Here is a 27021-nt window from a genome sequence, read left to right as displayed (position 1 = left end):
GGGGGAGCTGGATCTGGGAAGCTGCAGGAAGGGAAGAGTGCTTAAAGAGCAGGAAGGGCAAAATGGTCACTGAACTCTGCCAGTGCTGTGGGATTGACAACAGCACCAGGATGGTCACCTCTACAGACATGCCACAACACAATAAACTCCTCTCAGCCCCCACGGTTGCCCAAGGCTCTCTAACAGCACAGCTTCCCTGGGCAAGCTTAGCCCCGCCAGTTATTCACAGCAGTTGGCAGGGTCAGAAAAAGAAAGTGCAGCTCTGCACCCAGCTGAGCTCAGATTGTTTTCTGCTTAAATTTAGATTACGCAATATCAGGGAGGAGCACAGCACCAGGATCCCATGGCCCTCAAAAGCGAAACAGAAAGCAGAGCAGCAGCCCAGGACGATAACAAGTGCTGCGCTCGCTTTGTGCTGACAGTGTCAGAGCCCAGCCAGCACAGGACCTGGCAGCAGCTGCAGAGGGGATCTGCTCTCCAGCTTGTTTCAGCTCCGCACCCCGATGGGTAGCCTGTAAGTATCCTCCAGCTGTGCCCCCACCTCTTTAATGCCACTGGCAATGGGGGGAGCTGCCAGGGGTAGAAGGGTTGCCCCCGGGTGCAAACGTCTAGGAGGGAGAAGGTCCTTCCCCAGCTTGGGGGCACTGCTGGTCTCTCTTTAGGGCTCCACAGAGCTGTTTATCTCTGCGCAGGGATGATCAGAGCTTGTCCCCAGCCCTGAAGCCAGATCCTGGCCAGAGCTACATGCCTTGCCCTCTCTGCCCTGCTACCTTTGCCTGGGCATTCAGCCAGCAGCTTTCTGGGTGAAAGGTGCTTACCTGCCTGTGATTTGGGAGAGGGAACTTGTGTGCCATCCTGATAGCACAGAAGGGTCCCCATGAGCCCCGTGTTGTACACAGACACCCCCAGGAGCTCCTGAGCCATGCACACGGAGCCCCTCTCTGCCCAGAGGCTGAGGCACAGAGCTCATCCTGGTAAAGCCCAGTACTCCCAGCAACGCCCACCCAGGAGCAAGGGCAACGAGGCCAGGCTGGGGCTGGCTACACCACGCTTGGGTTGCTTTCTCTTGCACCTTTGTGTTAGAACTGCAAGCTCTCCTGTCCAAAAGGCACGGGAGTCTCCTTAGAGGCAGAGGGGCTGCAGATGGCTGGGATAGGCCCCAGCTGGACGCGAGTGACAGCTCTTTCCTGTTTATCCCTGCTGCTCAGCTGGGCTGCCTCCAAGCCGACTGGGGCCAAGAGGCAGGGCTCACAAATGCCGTGGCTGCGGCTGTGCTGGTGGTGGGGTACCAGGTCATGGCTTTCACAGCCAGGCCACACGTCCCCTCCAGGCCAGCCATGTGCCCTCTGCCCCAGCTGGCATCGGGCACTGGCACCGGGCGGTTTTCTGACACCGTCACGGTCACACCAGGACAAGCAGATTTATGGGCTGGGCAGAGCAGGGCAGCAAGAGGCCAGATGGAAAATCTGCCTACAATTCTGCCAACACAAAGAGTGAAAGGGGGTGTGTTGCTGGGGAAAGATGAGGTCCTAATGGACGTGAGTATCCAAGGAGAGGGCAGGTGCCTGTTTGGTTGGGGTTCCCTGGGGCCTCATACCTGCGGGGATCACATAGCACCATGGGCACCTGAGGTGTCTCTCCTCCACCTCTGTAATACATTTCCATGGTCCTGTCAGGCATTCAATTCTGCTTCCCTCTCTGGTAAACATGTGCAAGTAGGACAACTTTTAATTCCTGATATGTTTTTCTTTGGGGGGGTAGTGGCAAATAGAAGGCAATGTGAGGTGGTTAAACAGAAAGACTGTTTCTGTAAGCGTGTCTGCCTTAGGAAACCCACCTAGGGAAACAGGACAGCAAGGGGCAGAGGGCCAGCAGGCGCCAGGAGCCCTTTAGAGCCCCCAGCTCCGAGCTGTGCCAGATGTCGTGGGGAGCTGGCAGCTAATGCAGAGCACCCACGCAGCACAGCTTGGACTCCCTCTGAAGGCCATGAGGCAGGGTGACAGGGAGCATGGTGTGGGGTGTGAGCCCTCACGGGGACAGGGGAGGAAGAGCAGCAATGCCTGGCTGCAGGACAGCGCTGTAAAGACGGGCAAAGAGGAGGAGTTGCTGGGAGCAAGACTGTGGTGGTTTTACTCAGGTGGTTTTACTCTGAGCTCCACCACAACTACTCTCTCACTCCCCCTCCTCAAGGGGAGGGGGGAGAAAATAGGTGAAAAGGGCTCAAGGGTTGAGATAAGGACAGGGAGATCACTCAACAGTTCTCATCACAGGCAAAACAGACGCAGCGTAGGGAGATTAGAGAAATTTTTTACCTATTACTAACAAGCCAGAGAAGTGAGAGACAAAGAAAAACTAAAAACACCTTCCATCCATCCACCATATTCTGCCTTCTCCCCCTGAGCAGCTCAGGGAAACAGGGAATGGGGGCTGCGGTCAGTCCCTGACATTTTGTCCCCACCACTCCCTCGCAGTCCCTCTCTGCCCCTGCTCCCCATGGGGTCCCTCCCACGGGATGCCGTCCTTCCCCAATTGAGAGGGGCAAACTGCTCCAGCACGGGTCCTCCACAGGTGGCAGCTCCCCCCAGGCCCCCTGCTCCTGTGTGGGCTCCTCTCCACGGGCTGCAGCTCCAGCCCGGGGACTGCTCCTGCAGGGGCTCTCCATGGGCCACAGCGTCCTCCAGGCCACATCCACCTGCTCCACCGGGGGCTCCTCCACCCATGGGGGGGCTGCAGCGTGGAGATCTGCTCCATGTGGGACCCATGGGCTGCAGGGGGACAGCCTGCTCCACCCGGGGCCTCTCCACAGGCTGCAGGGGAACTGCTGCTGCCTGCCTGGAGCACCTCCTGCCCTCCTGCTGAACAAACCTGGTGTCTGCAGGGCTGCTTCTCACTCCTCTCTCCCAGCTGCAGTTGCACAGCAGGTTGTGGTGTTTTGTTGTTGTTGTTTGGTTGGTTGTTTTTTTTGCTTTTCTTCCTGTTTTTTAAACCTGCTCTCACAGAGGCACAACCAACATCACTTATTGGCTTAGTTCTGGCCAGCAGCAGGTCCATTTGGAGCAGGCTGGAGCTGGCAGCATGGGGCAGCTGTTGGATTCTTCTCACAGAGGCCACCCCTGCAGTCCCCTGCTACCAAAACCTTGCCATGTACACCCACTTCATTCCACCCCTCACCTTTGTGAAAGCATGTTTAAGCATAATCACAGCATACTCTTACTTCACAATTCAACACGGTCTTCACAAATTTCACTTACATCAGAAAGAAAAAGAATTCACCACACCGAAATAAACATTACAGCATCACAACACTGAGAAAGTGGACAATTTACATACACTCCACCCCTCATCCTTTTACCACATTACTATGAAACATATTCCTCACAATTATTACTTTCTTAAACCCTTCACAACTGTTATATTCATAAACAACACCCTGTCCATGTTTTGCCCATTACTTCTCTCAGTTATCATCTTTATCCCAAATTCCTTGAGCCTCAAATTGGGCACCAAAAAAGACTGGGGTGGTTTTGCCTTGCTGGGCAGCTGAACTCCACCACAACTGCTCTCTTACTACCCATTCTTAGAGGAAGAGGGGGAAAGAAAAAAAACAACACATGGGTTGAGATAAGGATAGTTTAATTAAAGGGAAATGGAAGAGGAGAAAAAAAAAAAAAAAAAAAAAAAAAAAAAAAAAGTAAAGGCTGCATGGAAGCACAGAGAAAGAGAAAAGAAATGACTCTCTGTTTCCCATCAATGAGCGATGTTCAGCCACATCCCAGGAAGCAGGGCCTCACTACACACAGCAGTTGTTTGGGTGAACAGACAATTTCATAATAAGACCTCCCTCCCCTTCCCTTTTCACCGCTTTTGTTGCTGAGTGTGACATCGCAAGGCATGGAATATCCCTTTGGTCGGTTTAGGTCAGCAGCCCTGGTGATGTCCCCTCCCCACCTCTTGCCCACCCCCAGCCTGCTGAAATCAAAAGGTCTTGTTCTGCAGCAAGGTCTAGGCCTGAGCAATGATGTTTTCCTGATTGATTGTGTCTTTATAGTAGGTTCAGAGCAATGGGCATCCTCCACGTGGCCTTCCAGCCTCTCCAGAAGCCTGTTGTGAAGAGCTCCAAGGGAGGCCACAAGAAGAAGTGAGGTGTTGACCCAAGGAAGGGGACAGATCTGTGTCTGGATCCTGTGGCACACTGCTCATTGTGTACGTGTTCCTCTTGGCTATGACTGGGGGAGAAGTCTGGGACAGAGAAGCTTTATCCCTGTGCACATTAAATATGGGTGCCCTGCTCCCAAGTGTGTAGGCAGGAGGGTAGGAGGGGGGTGCTGAAGGGTCTCTGGTCACCAGCAGCATAGCCAGACATTGATTGGGTGAGGTTCTTCCAAGGTGCTTTGAAAACCCGTGGAGGCTGTGCCAAACCCACAAGTGGCTGTGGGGTGGGAACACAGGCAGCATAGTGCATGAAGGTTGGCTCGGGACACCGGGATGACACGCTGTTGGGTAATGGATAGCGGAGAGGGGATAGCAGGACCAACATTGTGAACTTCTTGAGAGAAGTTAGTAAATGATTCATAGGAGATAATGCTTGGCAAAAACAAGAAAGGGGTGACTTGCAGAGCCTTGAGTCGGACACAGCATGAAGCCAAGGTCTCTGCGCTCCTTGCCCCATGTTTGTGCTCCTGTGCAGTCCCAGATGCCCAGGGCTGTGGTGCCAGCGATGCTCCCTGCTGATGACACTCCTCTGTTTTTCAGTGTGAAGCAGAAGCTCGCAGGAGGGCTCTGGGGACAGCCCACGATTCGGAGAGCAGAGCAGGTCGGCAGATTTACCAAACTACCAGCAAGAGGAGCGGGGAGGACAGCAACTGCAGGTCTGTTTGTATGGCACCCATCTCCCGGGGCCCCAGTGGAGGGCAAGCAGATGCGGGCAGGCCCAGGGTGCCCCTTGGTAGTGTCATAACTGCCCGCCCATGCGGGGCGTAGGTCCTCAGGCAACCAGGGCAGAGGAACACCATGTCTGCCAGCCTCAGCAGGGAGCGGGGTGGGGGCGACCAGCCCTGTGATGCCCAGAACTGTAAGGGGATGCAGGGTCCTCAGGGGTATGTGGGAACATGGGGCACCGATGGCACCAGGTGTCCCGGGGCCCTGAGAGGCGGAGGGGGGAGCGGGTAGAGCTGCACTTCAGACCCTTTCATGCCTGTGTTTTGCTCAGACGTCCAAAGATCGATGGATGTCCTTGCCTGACCAGAACTGAACACAAAGCATTTTCCCAGAGTAGCCCTTAACCCCCTCCTTACCAGACAGCAGTGTTTCACTCCCCTGCCATCACTGCAGTTCCCTGACAGATTCCTATCTTGAACAACGTGAGGTCATGGTACACAGGTTGCATGTAGGGCTTAGGGAACCACAGCAGTCTTCGTCCCCTGTCCTCTCAGTGCTGGCCCATGTGCAGAGCGTGATTAAGCCACTTTTGCCGTGACCACAAATGAGCCCTCTCAGCCCACACAGGGGAAGCAGGACTAAGATGCTTCTGCTCTCTGTGCAAGGGCTCGGAGTACACCTTGGAAGGGTACCACAACATGCACTAACCAAGGGGTCCCCCCTCATGTTTTGCAGCAGGAATCCTCACGGCAGTCCCCACCATGGTATCAAGAGAGCGTGTGGGCACTGTGATGGGCCTGCTGCAGCTGAGGTGCACAGGGCACCTGCTCTGTGCACTGATCCTCCTCGAGGCTGCCGGGGCCTTGGCCTTGATGCTCTACGCGCTGCTGTGGGAAGCTGGGAACCTAGTCGACCTCCCTTACAAACGCATTGGCTTTTACAACTTCTGCCTGTGGAACGAGACAGCTGGGGAGCTGCAGTGCCTGGAGCACAATGATCTGCAGGTGATGGGCATCAGCATGCTGGGAATAGTACTTGCCAGGGTTTGTGTCTACACCTGCCTGGTCTTCTGCATCTTCTACCCCATTTTTGTTGCAAATGTGAAGTGCACAGAGGAGGCAAAAGGCTGGAAAGCGATCCTCATCATGCTCATCATCAAGATGATAATCCTGTCTGGAGGCCTGGGTATGTTTCTCCTCCAAACCTCACAGTGGATTCAACCCTCTGATTTCACCGGGGGCTTTCTGGCACTGGTTGCGACCCAGGCTCTGCTACTACTCCAGATTTTCACTGTCACTATGTACCTCAGCTGGGTCAAGAACACGCATCCATGTTGAAGCCTTTTTATTGCCCATTAAGATTTGAAAGCAAAGAAGATGCAAAAGCTCTTGATAACCTGATTAAAACAGTAAACATACTACAGCTTTAATCACTGGCAGAAAAACTAATCCTTAGTCCAAGTGCTCTAGTCCAACCTGACCTGGAGGACAGTGAAAGGGACAGACTGGAACCTGCAGATGGAGCACACATCCTTCTGGACATATCTAAGTACATCCTTCTGAGTACAGGCAGCCAGAGAATCAAACAGGCTTATTTTATTGGAGCTGCCTGAAGAGATTCCCTTCACCTCCTGGTGGAACTGAGCATGTCTTTGAGGCAATCATGACTAAGGAGCTGTGGCTTCACACTGCTGTCACAGCAGCAGCCTCCCCAGGAGTGCACTGGAAATACTTTGTTCAGCAGGAGCACCTGCATTTCATCTGCTGGAACAATGTCTGGGTAGCTAAACAATGGAACAATGGAACAATGTCTGCCGTAGCTCGCTAGGGTGAAGTGTCCCACATCCAACCCCAGCAGTAGCAGAGCACCTGGAGGAGCAGACTAACCACTTGTTGAGTGCTGAACACAGCCCTAATGAGGAGGGCTTCCTGAAGACTCTTTCAGGTGCAGAGCCCCAGGTTTGTACCCATTGATATTACAGGGCTGCATCCATCAGTCCATCGACCATTGACAGACTCCAGGAGAGGCTAGTGCTGTGCGAGGGAAGCTGTTAGCAGAGCCAGCTCAGCTCTTGGTCCAACACATGCCCCACACAAGTGGCAAGGAGCAGGACCAAGGCAACCCCCAGCCAGGGTGCAGTGCCCCAGCAGAGCCACCACAGCCAGCGCTGGCTCTGTGCTGTGTCTGTAACCTCCCCAAGGAAGCACCTGCTTCCCATTGACCCCTGTAGGGACACGAGGGGATGCCTCTTCTGCTGGAGGGTCTGGGGGGAGTGTAGCTGGAGATGCTGGTTTGAGTGATCTTCAATAAAAAAGCTCTAACACCTGCCTGGTCCTCATGTGGTCTGTTTCCTTGCCTTCAGAACAGGAAGAGGACACCAAGCCATCCCCATCCCTTCCCAGGCCCCCATGCACACTACCGCAGGGTCAGCCCACTCAGGATTCTCCCTGCCCCTGATAGCCTGCCCCCACCCATGTTCCCCAGCTGACGGAAGCCTGCCCAAGGCCTGAGGCCAAGTCAGTGCCAGGATCGACAGGGACAGCTTGCCAGGACTCACTGCAGCCATCAAGGAACCACACTCCCTTGCAGAAACCCAAGCGTTTCCTTTAATGTGGCCATGCTCTGAGATGCCAAACAGAAACAAACATACCCTCACCTGGTGCCAAATCCCACAGAACCCAGAACACACTGGGAGAACCATGTGTTCCCTTCCTTCCCCGTGGTCTTCATGGGCTTCCTACCAGCTCCACAGTGAGAGGCCACCAGTAAGGCAGCTTGGCCCAGCCTCAGGCTCTCCTCCTGCCATCCTCAGTACTGCAGGCAGGGTGTGATGCACCAGTAGAGGGGCTTCCAGGGTTTCTTTTGGATTCCAGGACTGACCAATCACTCACAGGAAATGTAAATCAAGTAAAAACAGGTAAGAAAAATAGAACAATTTATTTAGTTCTTCTCTATCAAAGCTAGATAAGTATTTACAATCAATTCCTCGAGGCTTTACTCCAAATAACACGAGTGCATGAGTTATTGCTCCCCCCCACATCCCATGTGCCACCCCATGGTACTGGTTTTCTCTGTAGTGTCTCCACAATGCTCAAGCCGTGCCAGGTGAGCCTCGTCCGCCCTGGCAGTGAGCATCAAGGTGTCCCTGCTGCTGGGTGAGCTGTCAGACCACAGCCCAGCTTGTGGTGAGTCCAAATCCACGCTGAGTCCGTCTCCTTCTTTTATGCCTTTTCTTATGACCTGCGCCCAGTCCTTTCAAACCAATTAAATATAAAGCTGGATGCCACGATGAGCTCATGCTCCAGCTACATCACCATCCTTGGGTTTGCACAATTATCGCACTTCTCACTCCCTTCATCTCTGCTTTTGGGGGTCTGCAGTGTCACTGCTAGCTCAGTGACACGAATTTGGGGAAGGGAGGCTGGGACCACCAGCCCACAGCTTGTCACGGCGGGGCTTTGCTCAACCCACACAGCGCAGTAACTCAGGCCATGACCACCCAGGAATCCTACAACTCTTGGGCCCCCCACAGGCAGCTGCGTCAAGGTTGCGCCCTGCCCGTGCATCCCGTCAGACACCACCCCCATTACAGCCCCCGTGCGCCCCGTGGCGGAGCAGCAGCGCGCTCAGGTGAAGAAGATCTCCCGCACGTATCTCAGCGCATCCTCCGGCTCCTCCCGCCGCGTCCCCTCCGCGCCGCCACCGCCGGGGGACGGGGGAATGGGGCTGCGGTCCCCGCCCGTCCCCACGCCGGCTGCGCTCCCCGGGCTGCTGCTGGGCGCTGGCTGCGGCTCCCGCTCCTCGTCGCTCCCGCTGCCGGCCTCCTCCTCCGCTCGCTCCCTCTCCAGACCCTGCCCGAAGGAAGCGCAGCCAGCCCGGGCCGTGCCCAGCCCCGCCCGGGGCCGCGCCGCCTCCCCACGAGGGGCCGCCCGCGGGCTCACCTCGGCCAGCACGCCCAGGGCCACGTCCACCAGCTCGGCCTCGTTCATGCAGAACACCGCGGCCGCCCCGGGCTCCGCCGCCGCTCGCGGCCGCCTCCCCCGCCGCCGCCCGGCCCTGGGGGGAGCCCCCGCGGCCGCCCCCCGCTCCTCGCCCCCCGCCGCCCCCATCCAGGCGGGCAGCAGCCGCCGCCGCCCCGCGCCCGCCGCCATTTTGTGAGGCGCTGCCCGGCCCCGTTCGCCCGCTGCCTCCTGCTTGGGGCTCGTCAGCACCGCCTCAAGCGGCGGCAGCCGGCGTGGGCGGGACACCCTCACGGCACAAAGGGTGTTTTTTTCAGGGAAAGTTCACCAAAACAGCTTAGCGGGAGTTGGACTGAAAAAACTATGAGGTGAACAACGCAAATTTCTAGTAGGGGAATGCCTGTTACTGAAAGAGAAGCTCTAATGCCTTCCTTTTCCAACTGAGGGACATGGGATCCTGTGTGAACAGGCTGTTAAGGTTCCCATGGCTGCTCCCAGCCCAACCATAAAGCCCCCCTGGAAAGGGGGTACAGGCAGGGGAGGAAGAAAAAGGGCAGAGAAGAGCCTGGAGAGCAGCCCCATACATTGTGGAAGGCACCAGAATGGCAGGGTTGGGGAAAAATACCAAAATTGCCTTCTCCAAACCCTAGCCAGGATGGAAATGCTAAGAGGCAGTCGTCTTGTGGTCTTATAAATAGTAGCCTCATGAAGAGAGCCCTGTGGGCTCTTCAGGGACAGCAGCATGCAGCACCCTCAGTCTCCCCCTCTGCTCAGACACCTCTCAGGGTACTGCTTCGAGGAACAAGCTCAGCTGCAGGCAAACACCAACAAGGGAGTAGGGTGAGTAATCCACTCTAGGGGGTAATTTGGAAATGCGTGACTGGATTTAGACACCTACCAGGACCCTGCAGTAAGTTTTGGGTAAACCTTGCCATCCCCAACTTTTTAACATTGCACTGTTTCTACTGTAGCAAATTCTGTCGAAATCATTGTTAAATTGTCTTAAATTGACGACCAAATGCTGATGAAGCGCTGTTAAAATCACACAATCTAACCTTACTATTTATAAAACAAATCCTAGATTGTTCCTACATTAAAGTTGTGTAGAAATGTGTAGGCCTTTTGCTCCAGCCTGGATTGGGGCTGATCTTTCATGCCTAATGACACCTAGTGGCTGGTTGGTCCACAAGCTGCCAGAGGAGCCCAGACTCGGGCTGAATCCTGTCAGGGCTCAAAGAAGAGGGTGCTCAGCAAGGGGATTTTATTTCCATTCACATCTGATAGAACATCACTCAGAGAGGATCTTGTCTGTTCCACTGCACAAAGGCACTCTGACTTGAGATGCAGAAAGCAGAAGTGCATTCTTTTCCTTAACAAATTACACTGGCAACTTCTCATTTACCCAAGAATCCATGCCCTGCCACCCTTCCAGCAGAACCTGTGTACTTGGATCATTTGCACAAATCAGCACATCCCACATTTTAAGTCCAGCTTTGGGCTGCTAGACCAGGTATCTGTGAGCCCCCCAGAAGCACCTGCTGTGTCAAACCACACAGACCCAGAAGCTGCTCAGCCCATCCACTCACACAATTGTTCTTCCCTGACTCAGCTGATATTTAGTGTTTCAGGAGACGGCTCTAGGGACAGAGCACTAGAAAGGGCCAGACTGATCCTACCTTCCCCTTTCCTCTCTACCATCAAATGGTACTCTCTACCATCAAGTACATCAGGCATTATGTAGTTTCTGATCTCTAATGTAAGCATTTCAAGAAGTCTGACTCAGGATCCCTCCTAATTCCTGGCAGACACTGCAAGGGAACACAATACACCCAACCAGTGCATCTATTTTCGTTCATGGATGACTTGCACTGGTAGCTCCCACTGAGAGGTTGTCAGGAAGCACCTGGTGAAAACAAAAAGGTCTTTTCTCCATGCAGGAGCCTGTTCTTGGCACATCACTGCCCAGAATAACCTCCATGCTTTCCAGCAACAGCTGAACAGAGCACAGGAATCAAGTGCAAGGGAATAATTTCTTTTTATGAAAACAAACAAATGAAAAAAAACACATTATACCCGAAGAATACTCTGGTTTTGCACTGGCCTTTCCAGTTTGAGCCACCTGTGTCACCACACATTGTGCTGCCTCATGTATGCCTCCTCCAGCTTCACCTTCTGCACAACCCCCGACGTGATCCCAGCAGCCTTCTAGCCACGTGCTACTTCAAGACTCCCTAACAGAGGGAGCCCAGCTGCCACAATGGGTCAGTGGAGTTGTATTTTTCACTGCTGCCACTGATCTGGTCCCAGATCGGCACTCTATTGCACAGTGGTTTGGCATATGTATCTAACATCTGTCAAGAGGCAAAAGCTAAAATGAGAAGAGTGATTGTGGTTTGCCTTCTCTCCCATGCAATTTGTTCCTGTGGAGTTAACACTGTTTTTTTTTTCAAGTCTGCTGCTCTTTTCCTTCAGCACTGTTCTGGTTAAGACTTTTGAGCCAGTAAGGTTGTTAACTTAATCTTCCCGTCCATGGAGGCAGTGAGGCAGGTCCCACAGTCCATGGCTGTGCTCCAGTCCACGGTGACAACAGGAGCTCGGTGTCCTCCCAGGGAAAGGCAACTCTCCAGGACCTTTTCCTCACCATTCAACTGCAATAAGAAAAGCAAAAGAATTTAAGGAGGCAAGTTGCTGCAGCAGTACCCAGAGCAGAATCCAAAGCCTACTACATAATCCTTATCCCTATCAGGGCACATAATTAAGCAGAAAAAAAAGAGGCATGTTAACATTTATGTAGCACACAAGGAAGCAAATTTTCAGTCTCAGGACAGAAGCACATGATCTGAAGCAGCTCAGCTTCTGACATCAGCTAAGCTGCAGTAATTGAACAAGGCAGGCTAAGAGCCCAGTTGTGTAAGTTTAAGCCATAGGTCACGTTAGCACGGGTGCTCTGAATGCCCCAGCTGCAAAGTAACAATTCCACTTAAACTGCCTTGAAGTGGCCTGTGCTGATACACATTGAGTCAACTTTCACATCACTTTGCCGACTTACCTTAAAAATGACTCCCCCAGTTGCGGAACATGTCAGCATGTAGTTCCCCTCAGAGTCAAAGGCAAAAAGTCTTCCTCGTGGGAACTGGACTTGCTTGTATCCACTGTATCCAGACAGCACAAAGGGACCCGTGGCTTCGCTGGGAAGATCATACTCCGACACCTTCAAGCCACTCTTGTGAATATTCCACTGAATGAACTAGAATGACAAGATTATAAGAGCCCATAGTTTAACTAACTGGGATGAAAGAAGAGCCACGCACAGTTTTTAAGAGAAGGGGCTATTTCACACAGACAGAAGATGGCACTTCCACATCTCTAAGTAGCTGTAGTTACAAAATGCAGGCTGCAAGGGCTGTAAGCGTGCCTACTCGTCAGGCAAACACGTCCTGCACTTCATGTGCACTGCTGCCTACCAGTACTTCCACACTACGTGCAGGACCCTGTTGGGATTTCACTTAACTTTCAACAGCCAAGGACCCGTGCCTTCAGGCAGCCTGCCCCCAAGCCAAAGCTCTTCTGCTGAGGTCTGTGGAACTCAAGAAATTGACACCTTTATTGTTAAGCAATAGGGAGCTACTGGCAAGGAATTTCATGCAAAGTGATCAAGTATCTGCTCCCCAGGGAACCTCAGACCTCAAATATGGTGATTTCAGGGGCACAGGAAGGTCATCTTCTCATGGATACCCTAGGAAGGAGATGTGTCACCATCAGCAGGATTTGCAGACAAGGTCTGAGTCAGCTCCAGCTGCTACTGCCCTTTCTGGCCACCCTCTCCTCAGAGACTGCATGCAGCAGAGTGGTGCTGTGTATCTAAGCCCACAGTTAGCAGCCTGCGAGTTCTCCAGAGCCTTCTGGTATCTTTACTGTTATCCCCACCACATGGAGAAGACTCCAGAAGGGATCTCACCAGCAGCTGACCAGTGGAAGGTCACACACAGCCTACCTTGCCATCCTCGCCTATGCTGTAGACTGTGTTCTCATCGTAGCTGAACTCCACGGAGTAGACTTCCCCCTCGTGTGCCTTCCAGCTCATGGCGCACTCGTGCTGCTGCATGTCTGTGGGGAGAACCAGTACTGAGACACTCCCAGTGCTCACACAGAGCTGGGGTGAGGAGAGGCTCTTTATGTTGATACAGACTCTGACTCAGCCATCTACATCAGCCTCTGGGAGCCCTATCTAATCTCAGCACCTTGTCCTTATTCTCCAACACCTCTCCCTCCAGCTTTACAGGGCTGTTCACATCCTCAGCATCAACTGCAGTTGTTTGGTGCCCAATCCACACCAGCACCTTTATTTTCCTCCTCTCCTTGCTGTCTTGTCCACTCCTACAGCTGCTGCTGTCTCTGTCCTCACACCCACCTGGGACTGTAGCCTCACAGCTCAGCAGCTGAGGCAAAAGCAGATCCTTTTTTCATGAAGAAGGAAGGCCCAAGCTGCCTTTACCATGAGGACAGGCTAAAGAGGACAGAACCTGAGAAACAAAAGCTGCTCAGTGAAGAAGGACTGATGCGAAGTCCTTGCCTTCAAACTAGAAGGTCACACGCTAAATCCCTTAATTTAAGGCAGCTTCTGGCAGTGGTACTGCTATTAATGGCACAGCCAAGATGACGTGGCTCAAGGGGAAGTGAACTCTGCTCCTAAGCGGGAGGGAAACAAATCCAGCAGCACCACCAGGGCCTCCAGGCAATATCCCCCAGGGAAAGTTTATCTCAATTCACTCCTGAGAGCGATCATGAAGGAGAGGAAACACCTTCCAGCTTGGCATTTGGTCACGTCACGCAGCTGCCTCCCTGCTGGCAGGGGAAGGGTGCTGGGCAGGGGGAGCAGCCAGCCGAGGACACCAAGGGGCCACCTCACCGCTCAGTTCCAACATACCAAAGAGACGAACGATCCCATCTGCAGCCCCTGTGACCAGCAGGTTGCCGTTGTGGTTGAAGGCTGTGCAGTTAATAGCGATGGGCTCGGGCTCCAGGGAGAACTGCAGCTGGAAGGGAAAGTCTGCGTTAGTGTCCAGAAACCTCAAATGGAGCTGGGGTGCTGAGGAGCTGTACCCCAGTGCAGGAAAGGAAGATGGTTTCTCATAACCAGAACTGCAGTGCTTGCTCTGCGGTTCCTCCTTCCTGAACTCCAGTTCCTCCACCTCATGACCACCGACTTCAAGGTTGGCAGCTGCATTTTACTGTGACACTAAACCAACACTTCACCTCAGCCAACACACAGCTTTCATAGCAATGTCCTCAAAGCTGCACAAACAGCTTCTGGCAGACATGAGCTTGAGTTTGCTGCTTTCTCTTATGCATCAGGGAAAGCATTTAAGGGCAAAGGCGAGGGTTAAGACCGGGATGCACTGCCAGAATAAAACCCATCTAAACTGAAACAACGGAGAAGATGATTTAAGACTAACTCTCGCGAGAAGCATTTTGCCTAAAAATAGATTTAAAATGCATTTTGATACACGGCTAGAAGAGTTCTGAAGACAGACAAGTTCACATTGTGTGGTTACTGCTATCTCCAGTCCTTGCAGCTGGAGCACACCAGGCTGGGATGAATTCACCATGCTCACCCCGCAGTGCTCCCCTAGGGAGATACAAATGGGTCCCAATATCCATGGGGGCAGAGGAGGAAAGGGCAAGGGAGAATAGCAGTAAAGAAAACCCTTCAATGTAGCCTAGTGAGAAAGCCTGAGCAAAGCATCATTTCAAACCGCTTGAGAGGTTGCCAGTCATAAATTCTGCAGGCAGGGAAGAAGCAAGACCATGGAGTATTTTGAAGAATTCATCAACAAAAACCGAAATGCACACATAAAAACACAGCCAAACCCAGCAGGTTACAAAGGACAGCTCAAACCAACTTGTTTTATCCCACATGTGACAGATGGTAAAAGAGGAAGGAGGTTTGGGGGGAAGACATTGAAAAGAAAGTCAGCACAATTTAGGAAGAAGGCTCCTCCACATCAAAACAGAAGACATTCTTGGCAAGCAGACTAAGAAAGGAAAGAAACTCAGCAAATACCTGCTGTTTCATCGTTTTAGTGTCCCACAGCAACAGCTTCCCAGGAACTTGGTTCATGCTTTTGCCCCCAGAGCTGACTGCTGAGAAGTCCACGTGCGAGATGGGGCTCTGGGCTGCTGCAGAACAGACAAAGGAGGCACCGCTTGGGCTGCAGGCAAGCGACAGGATTCTGAAACACAGCAGAGAGCGTGAAATGCCTCTCTCCAGCAGCCACCTCAAGAGCAACAATCAGCTCCTAGTTCTGCCAGAAAGATGCTGCAAGACAGGACCTCCATCTCAGGCACACCATAAAGGAGAGCATGATCCATGTGCTTAGGTGGATTTTGAGTCTCTCCAGTGTAACGGAGCAGTTTTATGCTGCTCAGACAAGGACTGCCATCTACACAAAGGCTACATAACGTTGCAGGGAAGCAGTATGGACATCAAGACTTCATCTGCCAAAAACAGCAGATGAAACTTCAAAAAACCTAAAACTTCACAGTCAAGACATATGCACATAAATACATACACACAAACATATACATGTGCATGTACACCCGTATGTATACGTGTACATACGTGTACATACAGATGCCCACACATACAACCAATATTCCAGGCTTACCTGGGCATGTCTTCATCAATGCTGATTTCACAGAGATTCTTCTTCGCTTCTGTGTCATAAAGACGAACCGTCCCGACTCCACTGCCAAGCAGCAGCTTGAAACCAGCAAGGAGGAGATGGAAGGAATGTGAGTGAGGAGCACAGCGATGCTGTCCAGCAACTACCAACACCACACATTTTTTTCCGCATTCATACATTGCAGTTATATGTAATTCCACTAGGCACATCCTGTCTTTCTGTGGACATCATGCTGAGTAGGACTACTCTAAAGTCACAGGAATCAGGATTAAAGCGCTGCTCTCCAGAAATTTTAAGAAAAAGATCTGGTAAGCACCAAGGTAGAGAACAAGCCACTTTCTGGAGTATGGCTCAACATATGCAAAATGCACGTGGAGTCTCAGTATCTAGAGGAGCAAGGAAAGAGTAACACAGGATCAATAAAAGTTCAGGAAAAAGCTAAGTAGAAGCCACCTCCTTTCATCCAGGGGAGAATGAAATTACTCAGAAGGGCTCACACATGCTTTCTCAGTGGTGTTACAATTTAAATCAAAAGAAAAACCATGGAGGGATGCATTATCCAAGAAAAATAAGCAAGCAGGATCCTTCTCACTTCACAGCCTGAATCGCTGCTGAATCCCCATGCATTTCAGAAAGAAGAATCTCTCCACAGGAGAAGGAAATAAACCCCACAAAGCAGAAGAAATCATTAACAACTGTATGGACATCTCCTTTCTAAGAGTAAAAGAAATGGAAGAGACGAGCTGCAGCACCAGCTGTTCACCACTGGCATTTGGGATTAGCAGCAGCACACCGTCAGTGCCAGAACGTGAATGCTATGCCCTCAGTTGCAGGCCCGCTGTGTCACACAGCCAAGGGAAGGCAGCGAACACCAGCAGCAGTTCTAGGACTCAGCAGAACGCAGGCAATTTAAGGCTCCTCTCTAGGAACAGGATTAAAGGACAGGTGCTATGGCAAACATTTAAACTGTCTTGGCATCTAAACAAGCTTCCAAGTCCTTATGCAAGCACCAACCCCTAGCTGTGTGAGGCACCAGAGTAAAACTGGACTCGGAGCCCTTCTGACACCTGCACAAGCCAGGATGCTAACAGCACAACCTTGCTCTCTGTTTACTGGCTCAGGCTGAGAGTGAAGCTCTACAGCTCCCTGCTGCTGCCTTCCCACAGGCTGCTGTGCCTCTGCCTGCCCTTACAAGTGACTGCCTGCAGAAAGGCACTTCTCTTAAAGGAGCTGCTTCTGTCCTGCAGCTGCCCACGTGCTGCAGCTTGAGAACTTCTGCCTCAGGGCAAGCAGTACTGAGTTTCTTGCAAAATACAGAGCACACTCCTCACTCCCTGGCTTTTATAAGACCCTACAGGCTTCAGTTCTCCCTAAAGCAGAAACTAACTGTTGTCCTGATTTTATCTGCAGTGCAGCCACCTAGAAGTTAACGTGCAGCACACAACAACTGAGCTCCAAATCATCTGCTGGGACTCCTGAGTCTCAGCACGCACAGGCTACTCACCAGCCGATCACGCTTGGTTGCCCATTCCAGAGACAGCAGCGGAGACTTAGAAATAGATGAAGCTTTAGTTTGCATTATTGGGTTAAAAGTCCACACTTTGATGACTCCATCCACATCCAAGCTGGCCACCCTCCGTCCAGAACAATCAACCCTGCGTGCAGAAAGAAAATGATTGGCTATTTTTCTCCCTGAAGTTCTTAGATGCAGGCAGGTAGCCCAATAATCCTTCCTCTCCTACAACAACCAGTGCAATAAAGCACTAGAGCTCCACATGCAAAGCACAGAGCCTTCAGCAATACCAACAGGCTTTCCCAGGCAGTTTACTCCTGGCTGGCATTTCCCTATCACAAAAATCTTTGCCAATTCTCAACACACAAGCTACGTACTATTGTCAGTCACAGCAACTCAGCTGCCCTACAACCAAGAGTACACGCACAATGTGCTGGGCAGAACAGAGGCTGGGAGAAAGAAGCCAGACAGAGCTGATCCTCTGGAGAAGCTTCTAGGAGAAAGCCTTCCTCTGCCAGCCCGTTACCTGCAGTACATGATGGACGAATGGTGCTCCCCGTACTCCTCCTGGCTCAGGACGATGAAAGGCTGCTCCTGTCGGACCCCCACAGCCTCTGTACCACTGGTGGGCATTTTGGCTGAAGTCTCTGCTTGGTCAGCTTGCAGCTCTGAGCACGGCTCTGTCTCAGGTGTGCTAATATCCGTTTTCTTCTCAGCACTTTGGCCCTGCAGGAAGAAATCCTGTGTGAAATATACGGAAGCAGTATCTCCAGGCCAAGCTTTTCAGCCACCCCTCATGTTGAGAGAAAGAACAACAGCTGTACTGAAACAGAAGCACTGTCAGCTCAACTCCCCTTCTGTCAGGGACCTTCCTCCTGAGCGCAGTGATGGGGGCACTGCACAGCTGTGCCATTTGATGTGGCCCCATTAGTCGTAGAGTCCCTTATACGCCCCCCGCAAGGCCAGCCATACACCTTCAAACAGGAATTCAAGGAATTGCAGCGTCTCTGTTCAGCAGACCTCAGCTGATATCAGAGACCCATTTTGATGCTGGTCAAGTACAGACTAACAATCAAATCATCAGATTTCAAAGAATTCTTGTATACAGCAATGTAAAGTCTGTGGTCGGTCTGCACAAGAGTTCTCGGAGGACGGTGAGCCACGGTGGATAGATTATGCTTGTCAGCAGGGATCTGGTCTGTGCACAACGTGGCAATCACTGCAGTCAGATGATGCCAACTACAGTCAACATGAGTCCAGAAGTTTAAAACCCAATTTGACAGGACAGACGCGAGTTGGAACGAATGGATTTTTAGGAGGTAAAAGCATCTGAGTGAAACAAGATATCCACTGCAGCACACAGAAGTCTCTGAAAGCACCTTAATCCTCCCTTGCCACTAGGAGCAGATACAGCACACGAGTCAGCAAAATGTTTGCAAGCAACCCTTAGCTACACCATCCTCTGAAGATGAAACACTTGAGAAGTCTGCATGGTAATGTTCCCTAACACATCCTTGCCTTATTTATAGTAGTGCTGTATCTTGAGCAGTAAGTTAAACACTGCATAAGCAAATCATCACAATTCACAAAGCCGGAAAAGGCTGGGAAAGAAATCCAAGAACGCCTTGCTCTGTGTTAACGTGGGGAGATAACCGATGAATGACACTCGTATCAGAGAAACAGTGCAGCCTTCCAGCTTTCTTTTTGACTCATGCTTTGAGAACAACAGAAAGCTAAACAGTATCAGCTTCCCCAAGACGACCAGACAACTTTCACACAGGCAGAAAGACACCGCCTTAACCTGGAACATCATAGCACAAGGAAAGTCAAAGGATACTTGCTAGGCAGCCAGGGTTTGCAACACTCTGACCAGTGCTTAATTAGTCTTTTAGATGAGCCACGAAGAACAAAGTTCTCTCATAGCCCGGAGCACTCAGTGGTGTAATAACATCACTCCAAAGCAGCACACCCCACGCAGAACAGCCATGCCCATCAGCTGATAAGCAACAGTCCCTCAGCACCACCTCTCCCCCAATGGAGAGTCTCATATAGCCAAAATAAACATGGCTGAGCTGTTACCACCCATTCCTCCTAAGCTCCATTCCAAAACACACGTGGCTGCTAAAAGCCAGACAACATGGGGGTGAACAGCAGCACTCCACTGACCTTAAGCAGTTAAAACCCAGGACATAGTTTTATTATTTCATTACATAGAAAGCAGGGCACAGCCCCACACAAAACTGCAACACGTGGTGCAGAAGACTCCAAAACATTGCTATGAAGGATATTTCTACTCCTATCCAGGAAAGCTTGCAATTTTTCACTGTCCCACAGAGCCTGCACAAACCAGCCTGAGAACACAGCTGACAGGGAGGAGAGAAAACAGATTCTGCAATCCATGCTGCAGGACTCTTTGGAACAGCATTATTTATGTATGTGAATTCTTGATCTTTTACGTCTGTCTTACTATTGCTCACTTCTGTAGTATGGGTGAGCCAAGCCCACTGCTACTGAGGCAGGTGGATTATAACAAGGTACTTGGACATAACAGCCACTAAGGTGGATGAAACATGCCCTCTCCAGGACAAGGCGGTTAACAAGACCATGAGAAGTAACAATTCGTCTTCCCTTTGAAATGTCAGCACTGAGTCCCTTCCAGGAACACAGAAATAATCTGAGAGTGGAAGGAGCTGATTAACTACAGAGATTAACCTTTGACACAGCTGATTGGAGCAGCATTCCAGAAGCTTAGTGGGAATACGTGCATTTGTTTTACTGCCCAACATAAAAAAAATAACAGAAAATGGCAGCCCTCCACTTCCCAGCTTCGCAGTGTTGCCCAGTACCTGAAAGGTCCCTTTTGACAGCAGCTCTCTCCTTTCCTTCCCGTGCTCTTGCAAGCGCTTCTGCCGCTGCTGCAGGGAGCTCGACTCACCCGCTGCTAACCCGCTGAAGTGGCTCTTCCCATCCTTACAGGTCACTGCTCCTTCTTTTCCTTTGGCACTCTGGAAGGCAGGAATGATTTGGCAAAGTTATGTTTGCATCAGGCTGTGGAAGAAAGAGCAAAAGACGAGGCAAAGAAACCAGGCATCCACAAGGGCTCTACAAGCCAGCAGACATCATCAGCTGTTCTTGCAGTGCACTCACACCCAGTGTACACGTTCAAGGTAGAAAATGACTTTTTTTCTTCCAGGTGAAAGCAAAAGCTTGGAGCAGGGCTGTGCTGCAAGCTAACTCCTTGGCTACTGAGCACCTTTCAGTGAATTCAGTTGAGCATCACCTGGTGATTTGCTGGTTCTTTCTTCCCAAGACTGGCAGCATGCTGCTGTGTTGGAGAAGCCCCACTCGGCTGAGCTGGTCTGGAAGGGCCCTTTTTGCTCTGGGAGAGGAAAGAGGAGAGAAAGCCTCCACGGGACTGAAGAGAATGTGCAGTGCTCCTCTGGCTGCAGGTCATATCGCTGAAAAATAAACAAACAGAACATGAAAGTGCAGCCAGACAGCCTGATCAAAGATGACCCAGCAAAAAACTGTTTGAACCTCTGGGGGACTGATGCTTCTGGAGGACTGAGACGTGCAGACTTGCTTCACATAACGGCATACTAAGGGAAGACAGGTTTAAACAATCAACCTGTATCACTGGGTATGTTGCCTCTTCTCTGCAGAGAGGAATACAACAGATGTAGCCACAAAACACACTAACTGTAGATTTATTGGGAGTTCCATACGTAACTGAGCTTCATGGAATAGCAACTCCCTTTCTCCTCTTGCCTTTGCAAAAGAAAGCCCATCTCTGCATAACGACGACCCCTTTAGGTGACAAAGGAGCAACATCTACAATCAATACAGTGCACACACTCTGCACCACAGCCACTACAGAAAATAGGAATTAAAGTGACAATCCGCTTCATCTGAGCAACACTGCGGGGTATTACACTGTTAGCAGCGTTCTGGCTGCCCAAAATACCCTGGTATAATGGTGAGACCAAAGCAGAACAACTTCTGCATGTGCTTGGGCCCTCCCTGCTCAGTGAGAATCTCTCTCTAAAGGTGGGAGATGATTTCTGCCAGGATGTGTTTCTGCAATGATTCCCAGGGCACAAAACGAGGAAGTGACCCAATAAAAGCAGCAGCGTCTGTCCCAGCTCCTCCCCTGCAGGCACTCACAGCTCAGAGTCCCCCAGTCGATCCATGTTGGCCACATACGCAGGCAGCTTGTGATGCACAACTGCTTCTTCCACTTCCAGTTCCTCTTTCTTCATGCGGGAGGATTCAGCCTGCAAAGCAAAAAGCTGCAAGAGAAGGGAGAGCCAAGTCAGCAGAAGTTTCACCAAGATTCGCCTCCTTCCCACTTGCTGAAGTTGTTTGTTCCTTTTATTTCACCAGCCCTACGAGGGTGGGGAAGGCAGAAAGTTGCCCTGACCGGCTAAGCACATCAGTCCAAGCAGTGGGAACAACCAGCACTTCACATGTATGAAATTGGAGCCGGCTTAAAACCCTTCAGTCCTCTTGGGCTGTTGCTGCAGCAGCATTAACGGGGCCGGGAAAGCAGCATTAGCCAGGGCACAACTGCTCAGCCTGCTGCTCCACGCAGGCGGTTCAAGGCCAGGGCAGTGCACGTGCCTGGTGGTGATGTGCAGGCAGCGAGCCTGGGAAGTCGCCTTCCTCCCACAGCCAAGGGTTTGGCAAGCTGGCAGGGCGTGCTGAGGCCAACACCATCAGGCCGTCCTGAAAATCCAGCTCCACATCCTGCTCAGCTCCCTCCCGAGCATGACAGAGAGATTTATCTCCACATTACGGAGAAGGAAACATTTTTCTCTTTCCCCTGCGCAGACAGGAACCTCAGGAAGCGTCTTTCTGTGACAGATGTGGTTGATGCCTGTGACTCTTGGCTGTGTGATGAGTTCCTCAGGCCTTTCCGTATATTTGTTTTTCAGACACAACTCTCATTTGTCCTTTTATCACAGTACTTCAGAAAAGCAATAACAAAAATAAGGAGCTTTAGAAACCCAGGATGCAATTCATGTATTTGCATTCAGTTTCAACAGTGAAATTGAGATCACTACATAATCCCAGCCACCACTGAATTCAGTATTTATTCACACCATTTTCATTTAAGCTTGTATTCTATAGGTAGCTGTTTCCCTTTCTAGCTTGAGCAATTCTTAAAAAAAAAAAAAAAAAAAAAAAAAAAGTCTAGCTTTATCTCTGACAGAGAACACTTGTCCAGTTTGTGACACAAATCAAAAGCAAGACAAAACAAAAACCCACCCTTCAACCCAGCTTCAATCTGACCAGAAGTGCAGAATACGAAATTGGAAGAAATAAGAGTTCTAGTTCAAAACACACCCTGTCCTCCCCTCCTTATTCACTGACCATCTTTGCAGATCTGCCCTGGTAGTTTTCCTGCTCTACTGACCCCACACAGCGCAGAGTGCCAAACCTTGCTTTTCTTGAGCCATAAAACCTCCGTTTTGAGGTAAGTTTTTCTATTTTATTTCAACATTTTAGGACAGATGAACACAGAGTTGCTCAGTTACCTGAACAGCTGTAGCACAACACAGGACAATGTTTTGTAACACAGGAGGGTAAAGCACAAAACTTAAATTACTGAAGCATTCATTTAGGGAGAAATGTTTCATGGTCTGTTTCAAGTGAAACTAAAGTCCTGCTTACATGAATAAGGTTTCCCACTTGTACAAGATCAGCCAGATGTGATCTGTAGTTTAGAAGGTTCTTAAATTGTACATCTCCCAAGTCTCTCTAATGGGAGATTGTACTTGGAAAGGACTGACACATCGTATTTTCTTACACCTTTTCTCTAAAGACCTGTGGATGTTACTGTCAAAAACAAGACACTGAACTGGGTGACACTTTGTTGGAGCAGTTCAGCCTTTCTTCCAGCAGGGTCTAGAACTGGGAAACAGATATTCACAACAATAGTTGCATTAGTTGATTTAAATTACTTTAAGTGCACTTCAGCTGCGGTAAAGTGGCCACGTCAGATGTACTGCCTCTTCACCCTAAGTTATTGCCACTTTCTATTGCGCTGTCAGCTCAGTTCTGGAGGTGACTGTGAGCACTCTCCGTGAGTTTTACTCCAAAGTCAGTCATACATGCACTTAACCTGCCATTAGTTTCAGCCTGGCAGAATTTGCAGCATAGCAGAAAAGGCATTGCACAGGATCTGCACCCATCAGACGGCACAGGGAGAGGGACAGATGCCTCCAGCAGAGGCCCAGGAATGTCCTACAGACGTTGTACTAATCATCATATGATCACAGCCCTCGGCTTGCTGGAGACAGTTCAAAGATAAACCAAAATAACAAAGGATTTCTGCAAGAACGTCCCTTGGAATAACTGCACTAAATTGAGGAGATACAATTTGCTTGGACAGACAGAACCAGCTTCACAAAACTCGCAGCCTTATAGTCAGCAAGTATGGAGTGACTTTGGTTCTCACCTTATGCCGCAAGGATTCATTTTCTTCTTGTATGAGACTGCTCCTGTGACATTCAGCTTCAAAGTTCAAAATGACTGGCACTGGTGAGAAATGTTAAAGAAAAACTCAAGGCAACAGCTTGTGCACAGCTGGCTTAATTCTAAAACCAGCACTACCAGGCAACACAGGCCTCTGCAGTGTGGGACAAAAGACTTACTGCTAATGCTGAGCTTCCCTACTATATTGGGCTGTCACTGCACAGCTTTGTGAATGGATGCCCCCAGGAGGGTCTAACAGGAGAGGCTGGTTTAGTTATGGGCGAGGACCCAAGGCTGCATGCCTGTTTTGTACGCCAAGTAACCAGGAAAAGCGTTTCATATAAGATTTCTGACTGCTCTCCTCGTCACTGGCATAGGGATGAGCTCAGCATCAGCAGCAACCACAATTGTTTGTACCCAGGGAATATAACGTATCATCGGGTAATTGAATAATAACTATTGAAATTGAATAATAACTATTCCGACATCCTCTGGTAAACACCAGCTTCCTATTAAGGCTTGGCTCTAAGCAATCACCTGGAAGCAGAAGGTTCTGCAATCCTGTATTCTTGGCACCGCTGCTGAGAGTCAGCGTAACACCGGGGCCGGGGAGATTTAACTCTTAGTTGCAGAAAAGGATATGCATGCACTGAAATAAAACGCTCAGGAAGTTGTGCAGGGACACGATGAATGTATCTGCCCACTGGCGTGAGAAATACGTGGCAAAGGTGGGGTTGGAGTCTGGGGCAGGGAGGAAGGGCAGGACAAACCAATCCTTCCACTCCGCCTGGTTCTGGAGCTCGGAGGCCTGCTTGAGGAAGAACTCCTGCGCCTTGTCATTGCGGCCGCTCTGAAACACAGGAGAACAGCGCTCACAACTCCACTCACAGCTCTGCACGGGTCCTAAGCAGCAGTGCCTGATGGACACCGTAAGAGCTACCGCTCAGAATTAAGGCTCATGTGAGAACAAAAGAATTGCCCAAATGCCAGAAGCTCCCAAAGGCGCTTCATCCAACATCCTTTCCAGTCACCACAGTCTTGTTTAAAGGCCGTGGAAAATCAAGCTAGCTCCTTGGTAATTTCCAGCTAACCCAGTGCAGTTTGTCCACTCACGTAAGACACAAGTGGTGACATACAAGCCCAAAATATACTTCAAATTACTCAATTCTACCATGGATGTAGCCTGAAAAAAAATTGATCTGATTCGTTATCCAGACATGACGATCACACTCCAAGGTAAGCACAGGGCAAGACAACAAAACACGAGAAACCACGCTTCCAGAAACATGCGTTACATTTTGACTCCTCCACCAACATCCATCATTTCAGATTTTCAGTCCAGGAACGGAATCGAGGTGGAAGTACTGCTCGTAAATTGTAAGAAATTAAACATGAATTGTTGACAGGTGTTTGTGTACCCTGTTTGCCAATGCTGTGTACTATCTTTCTTTCACTTTCCTAAGGTATCATTATTTTCTGTTCTATTCAGAGCAGACAAAAACACTTTCACTTTCTCTCCCACATTACTTGTCCAGATTTGAAGCTCACATCTCCCCTCTCTCCTCTTTTATAAACTAAAAGAGAACTCCACCTCCAAATGTCCCTTTTTCTTCTTCTAGACCTTCCAGCTTTCTTGATTCTTTAGGAACCCCAGTCCCTGTAAGGACTGGCTGAGCCCTGCCAGCAGGTTACAGCGGAAGGAATACCAACAAGCCCATCTGTTGATCCCTAACGCTGCAGAAGGCCCTTCTCTACCCTACTGCTGCCTGCTCAGGCACTCCTTATTCTGCAACGGTGCAGCTGATTACACTTGCCTACGTAGAGATTTTGCTTTTTTGACTGTTTCCTCAACTTTAGAGGACTACTTCAAGCACTGACCTTGTCCTCCCGTGTTCTCAGTGAATGCCCCACGAGGAGACATTTAAGAACCTTATGGTCTCTGCTGGTATCCACGTCATTAACAGAGCCTGAGCAGGACTGAGCTGCCAGTTCAGCCATCCCATCTGCCAGGGCCTGAGCCTGCCTTTGTGGCTGAGCAAATACCTTGCTCCCAGCTAACCATCTCAGCTTCCCTGTCCTCCTGCCTGCAAGCCCATCATGTGAGTCTGCGTCAAACTCTTCACCACACTCTGATGAATTCTCATGAATTGCTTGTCCCTGACCCACCAGGCGGGTCAGAGGCTCTCAGGGTATTTCCTTGCTCTGGTTTCAGACACCAGGATTTTTTTTTTCCTAAAATCAGAAGCCTAAAAAGATTGAACCACCACCACCTGAACAGTATGGACGAGGTAGTATCGGAATAAGCTGGTTTTTAGCTTGTTCACCGTGGGCCGGTACACGTCTTCCAAACGGCTGAAAAGGCGCCGGTCCAGGTAGCTCCAGTAATCCCGCAGGGCCGCCAGGTCGTAGCTCTGAACAAACTGCTGCAGCTGGTCCACTATCTTGTCCACCTGGAGGGGGCAAAACAGGGGAGACCGCGGTCATGTGTGGGCTGTCTGGCACGCGAGACTTTCTGTGACTTAACACTGAGGAGCTTTAACTCCAGGAGGAATGCCACAAGTAACGCGCCAAGCCAGGCCGTATGCATTGGCTGAGAGAACACGGGCAGCAGTTTTTGACAAGATTACATTCTGTTAAACACGGGTGTTTGTGGCTGCTTTTTTTTAAAGCAAGCAAGCAAAGCGTTTCCACTTCTTCTAAAAGCTGACGGGTAGCGAGGCACCAGGAATAACATCGCTACGTGTTGAAAACTCAAGCGCGGTGCTCGGAAAAGCGCGTTATTTATAGGCTAAAGGGAAAAACGGTACCGAGCCAGCCGAGAGGGAGCCCAGAAAGAGGAAGAAAGCCCCGCTGCACGGGCAGCTCTGAAGCACTTTGAGTGCCAGCTATTAGCGGGACACGGCTCCCTGCTGGCCCTTCTGCGGTGCGGGCGAGGCCCGGCGGCGATGGGGGCGCCCCGTGCGGCTGGGGGAGCCCTGGGGGCCAAAACCTGCCCCCAAAACACAGGACCCTGGAGCCCAGGCTGAGGGCGGCTGCTGAGGCGGATCCGTGCGAGGCTCGGCTGCCCCTCTCGGGACCCCGCCTGCCCCTCTGGGGCCCCCCAGCCCCTCGGGACGCCACCCCAGCAGCTCGCCCTTTTCCACCCCCTTCCCCCCGGGCCCTATTTTAGGCCCCCCCCCGGCGCCCCGCGGCCCCGGCCCTGCCTCACCCGGAAGCCCTTCTCGCGGTCCGCCTTGATCTCGGCGTCCAGCTGCTTGAGGGCGGCGGTGAAGCCGCGGAAGAGCAGATACTCCCGCACCAGCTCGTCCGTCCGCTCCGCCGCCGCCGCCATGGGGGCGCCGCCGGCTCCGCCCGCCTCAGCGGCGGCGAGCGGCCGCCCGGCCCCGAGCGACGCGGCCCGGCCCGGCCCGGCCCAGCCCTGCGCCGCGCAGGACTACAACTCCCGGCGCGCCCCGCCGCCGCCGCCCGGCGCAAGGCACGCCGGGACTTGTAGTCCTCCCCGCGCGGC

At 51.3% G+C, this 27021-nt stretch overlaps 3 protein-coding genes across 7 annotated transcripts; 1 reads left to right on the top strand and 2 right to left on the bottom strand.

The window, feature by feature from the left end:
• Positions 1-307: 307 nt before the first annotated feature.
• On the top strand, positions 308-7204 carry TMEM140 (transmembrane protein 140). Of its 5 annotated transcripts, XM_084524437.1 has the most exons (4): positions 308-514; positions 4049-4203; positions 4753-4868; positions 5614-7204. In XM_084524437.1, the coding sequence occupies exon 4, from the start codon at positions 5640-5642 to the stop codon at positions 6213-6215; it is 576 nt and encodes a 191-aa protein (XP_084380563.1). In that variant the 5' UTR covers positions 308-514; positions 4049-4203; positions 4753-4868; positions 5614-5639; the 3' UTR covers positions 6216-7204. The 5 variants fall into 5 exon arrangements, 4 of the variants coding, with proteins under 4 accessions (XP_084380563.1, XP_084380564.1, XP_084380565.1 ...); XM_084524438.1 differs by lacking the exon at positions 308-514 and having other exon boundaries at positions 4064-4203; positions 5617-7204; XM_084524439.1 differs by lacking the exon at positions 308-514 and having other exon boundaries at positions 4064-4203; positions 4753-4872; positions 5617-7204.
• Positions 7205-8364: 1160 nt separating this feature from the next.
• CYREN (cell cycle regulator of NHEJ) lies at positions 8365-9029 on the bottom strand (the record flags this gene model as incomplete). The annotated part of the gene is made up of 2 exons (XM_084524486.1): positions 8365-8729; positions 8820-9029. The coding sequence occupies 2 exons, from the start codon at positions 9027-9029 to the stop codon at positions 8505-8507; spliced, it is 435 nt and encodes a 144-aa protein (XP_084380612.1). The 3' UTR covers positions 8365-8504.
• Positions 9030-10853: 1824 nt separating this feature from the next.
• On the bottom strand, positions 10854-26891 carry WDR91 (WD repeat domain 91). The gene is made up of 15 exons (XM_084525932.1): positions 26722-26891; positions 25784-25963; positions 24157-24363; positions 23497-23580; positions 21201-21325; positions 20317-20494; positions 19883-20041; positions 17563-17762; positions 17028-17178; positions 15506-15600; positions 14902-15070; positions 13765-13873; positions 12832-12944; positions 11887-12084; positions 10854-11485 (listed from the first exon to the last, which is right to left on the bottom strand). Exons 1-15 carry the CDS (start codon positions 26842-26844, stop codon positions 11321-11323), a joined length of 2256 nt encoding a protein of 751 aa, XP_084382058.1. The 5' UTR covers positions 26845-26891; the 3' UTR covers positions 10854-11320.
• Between the last annotated feature and the right edge of the window lie 130 nt (positions 26892-27021).

This window comes from Aythya ferina, assembly GCF_964211825.1.
Source record: "Aythya ferina genome assembly, chromosome: 1".
NCBI classification, from domain to species: Eukaryota; Metazoa; Chordata; class Aves; order Anseriformes; family Anatidae; genus Aythya; species Aythya ferina.
Note: the sequence above shows the minus strand (reverse complement) of the source record. Positions and strands in the feature narration are given on the sequence as shown.

What these genes read in the sequence shown, in the direction of transcription:
- TMEM140 (XM_084524437.1), top strand. Translation starts at nt 5,640, where the DNA reads ATGGTATCAAGAGAGCGTGTGGGCACTGTGATGGGCCTGCTGCAGCTG.
- WDR91 (XM_084525932.1), bottom strand. Translation starts at nt 26,844, where the DNA reads ATGGCGGCGGCGGCGGAGCGGACGGACGAGCTGGTGCGGGAGTATCTG. An exon ending in GCGTTTTATTTCAGTGCATG is followed by an intron (nt 23,581 to 24,156) that starts CATATCCTTTTC and finishes TAACATTTCTCA; the next exon opens with CCAGTGCCAGTCATTTTGAA. An exon ending in CTAAAACGATGAAACAGCAG is followed by an intron (nt 13,874 to 14,901) that starts GTATTTGCTGAG and finishes TTTCCCTTCCAG; the next exon opens with CTGCAGTTCTCCCTGGAGCC.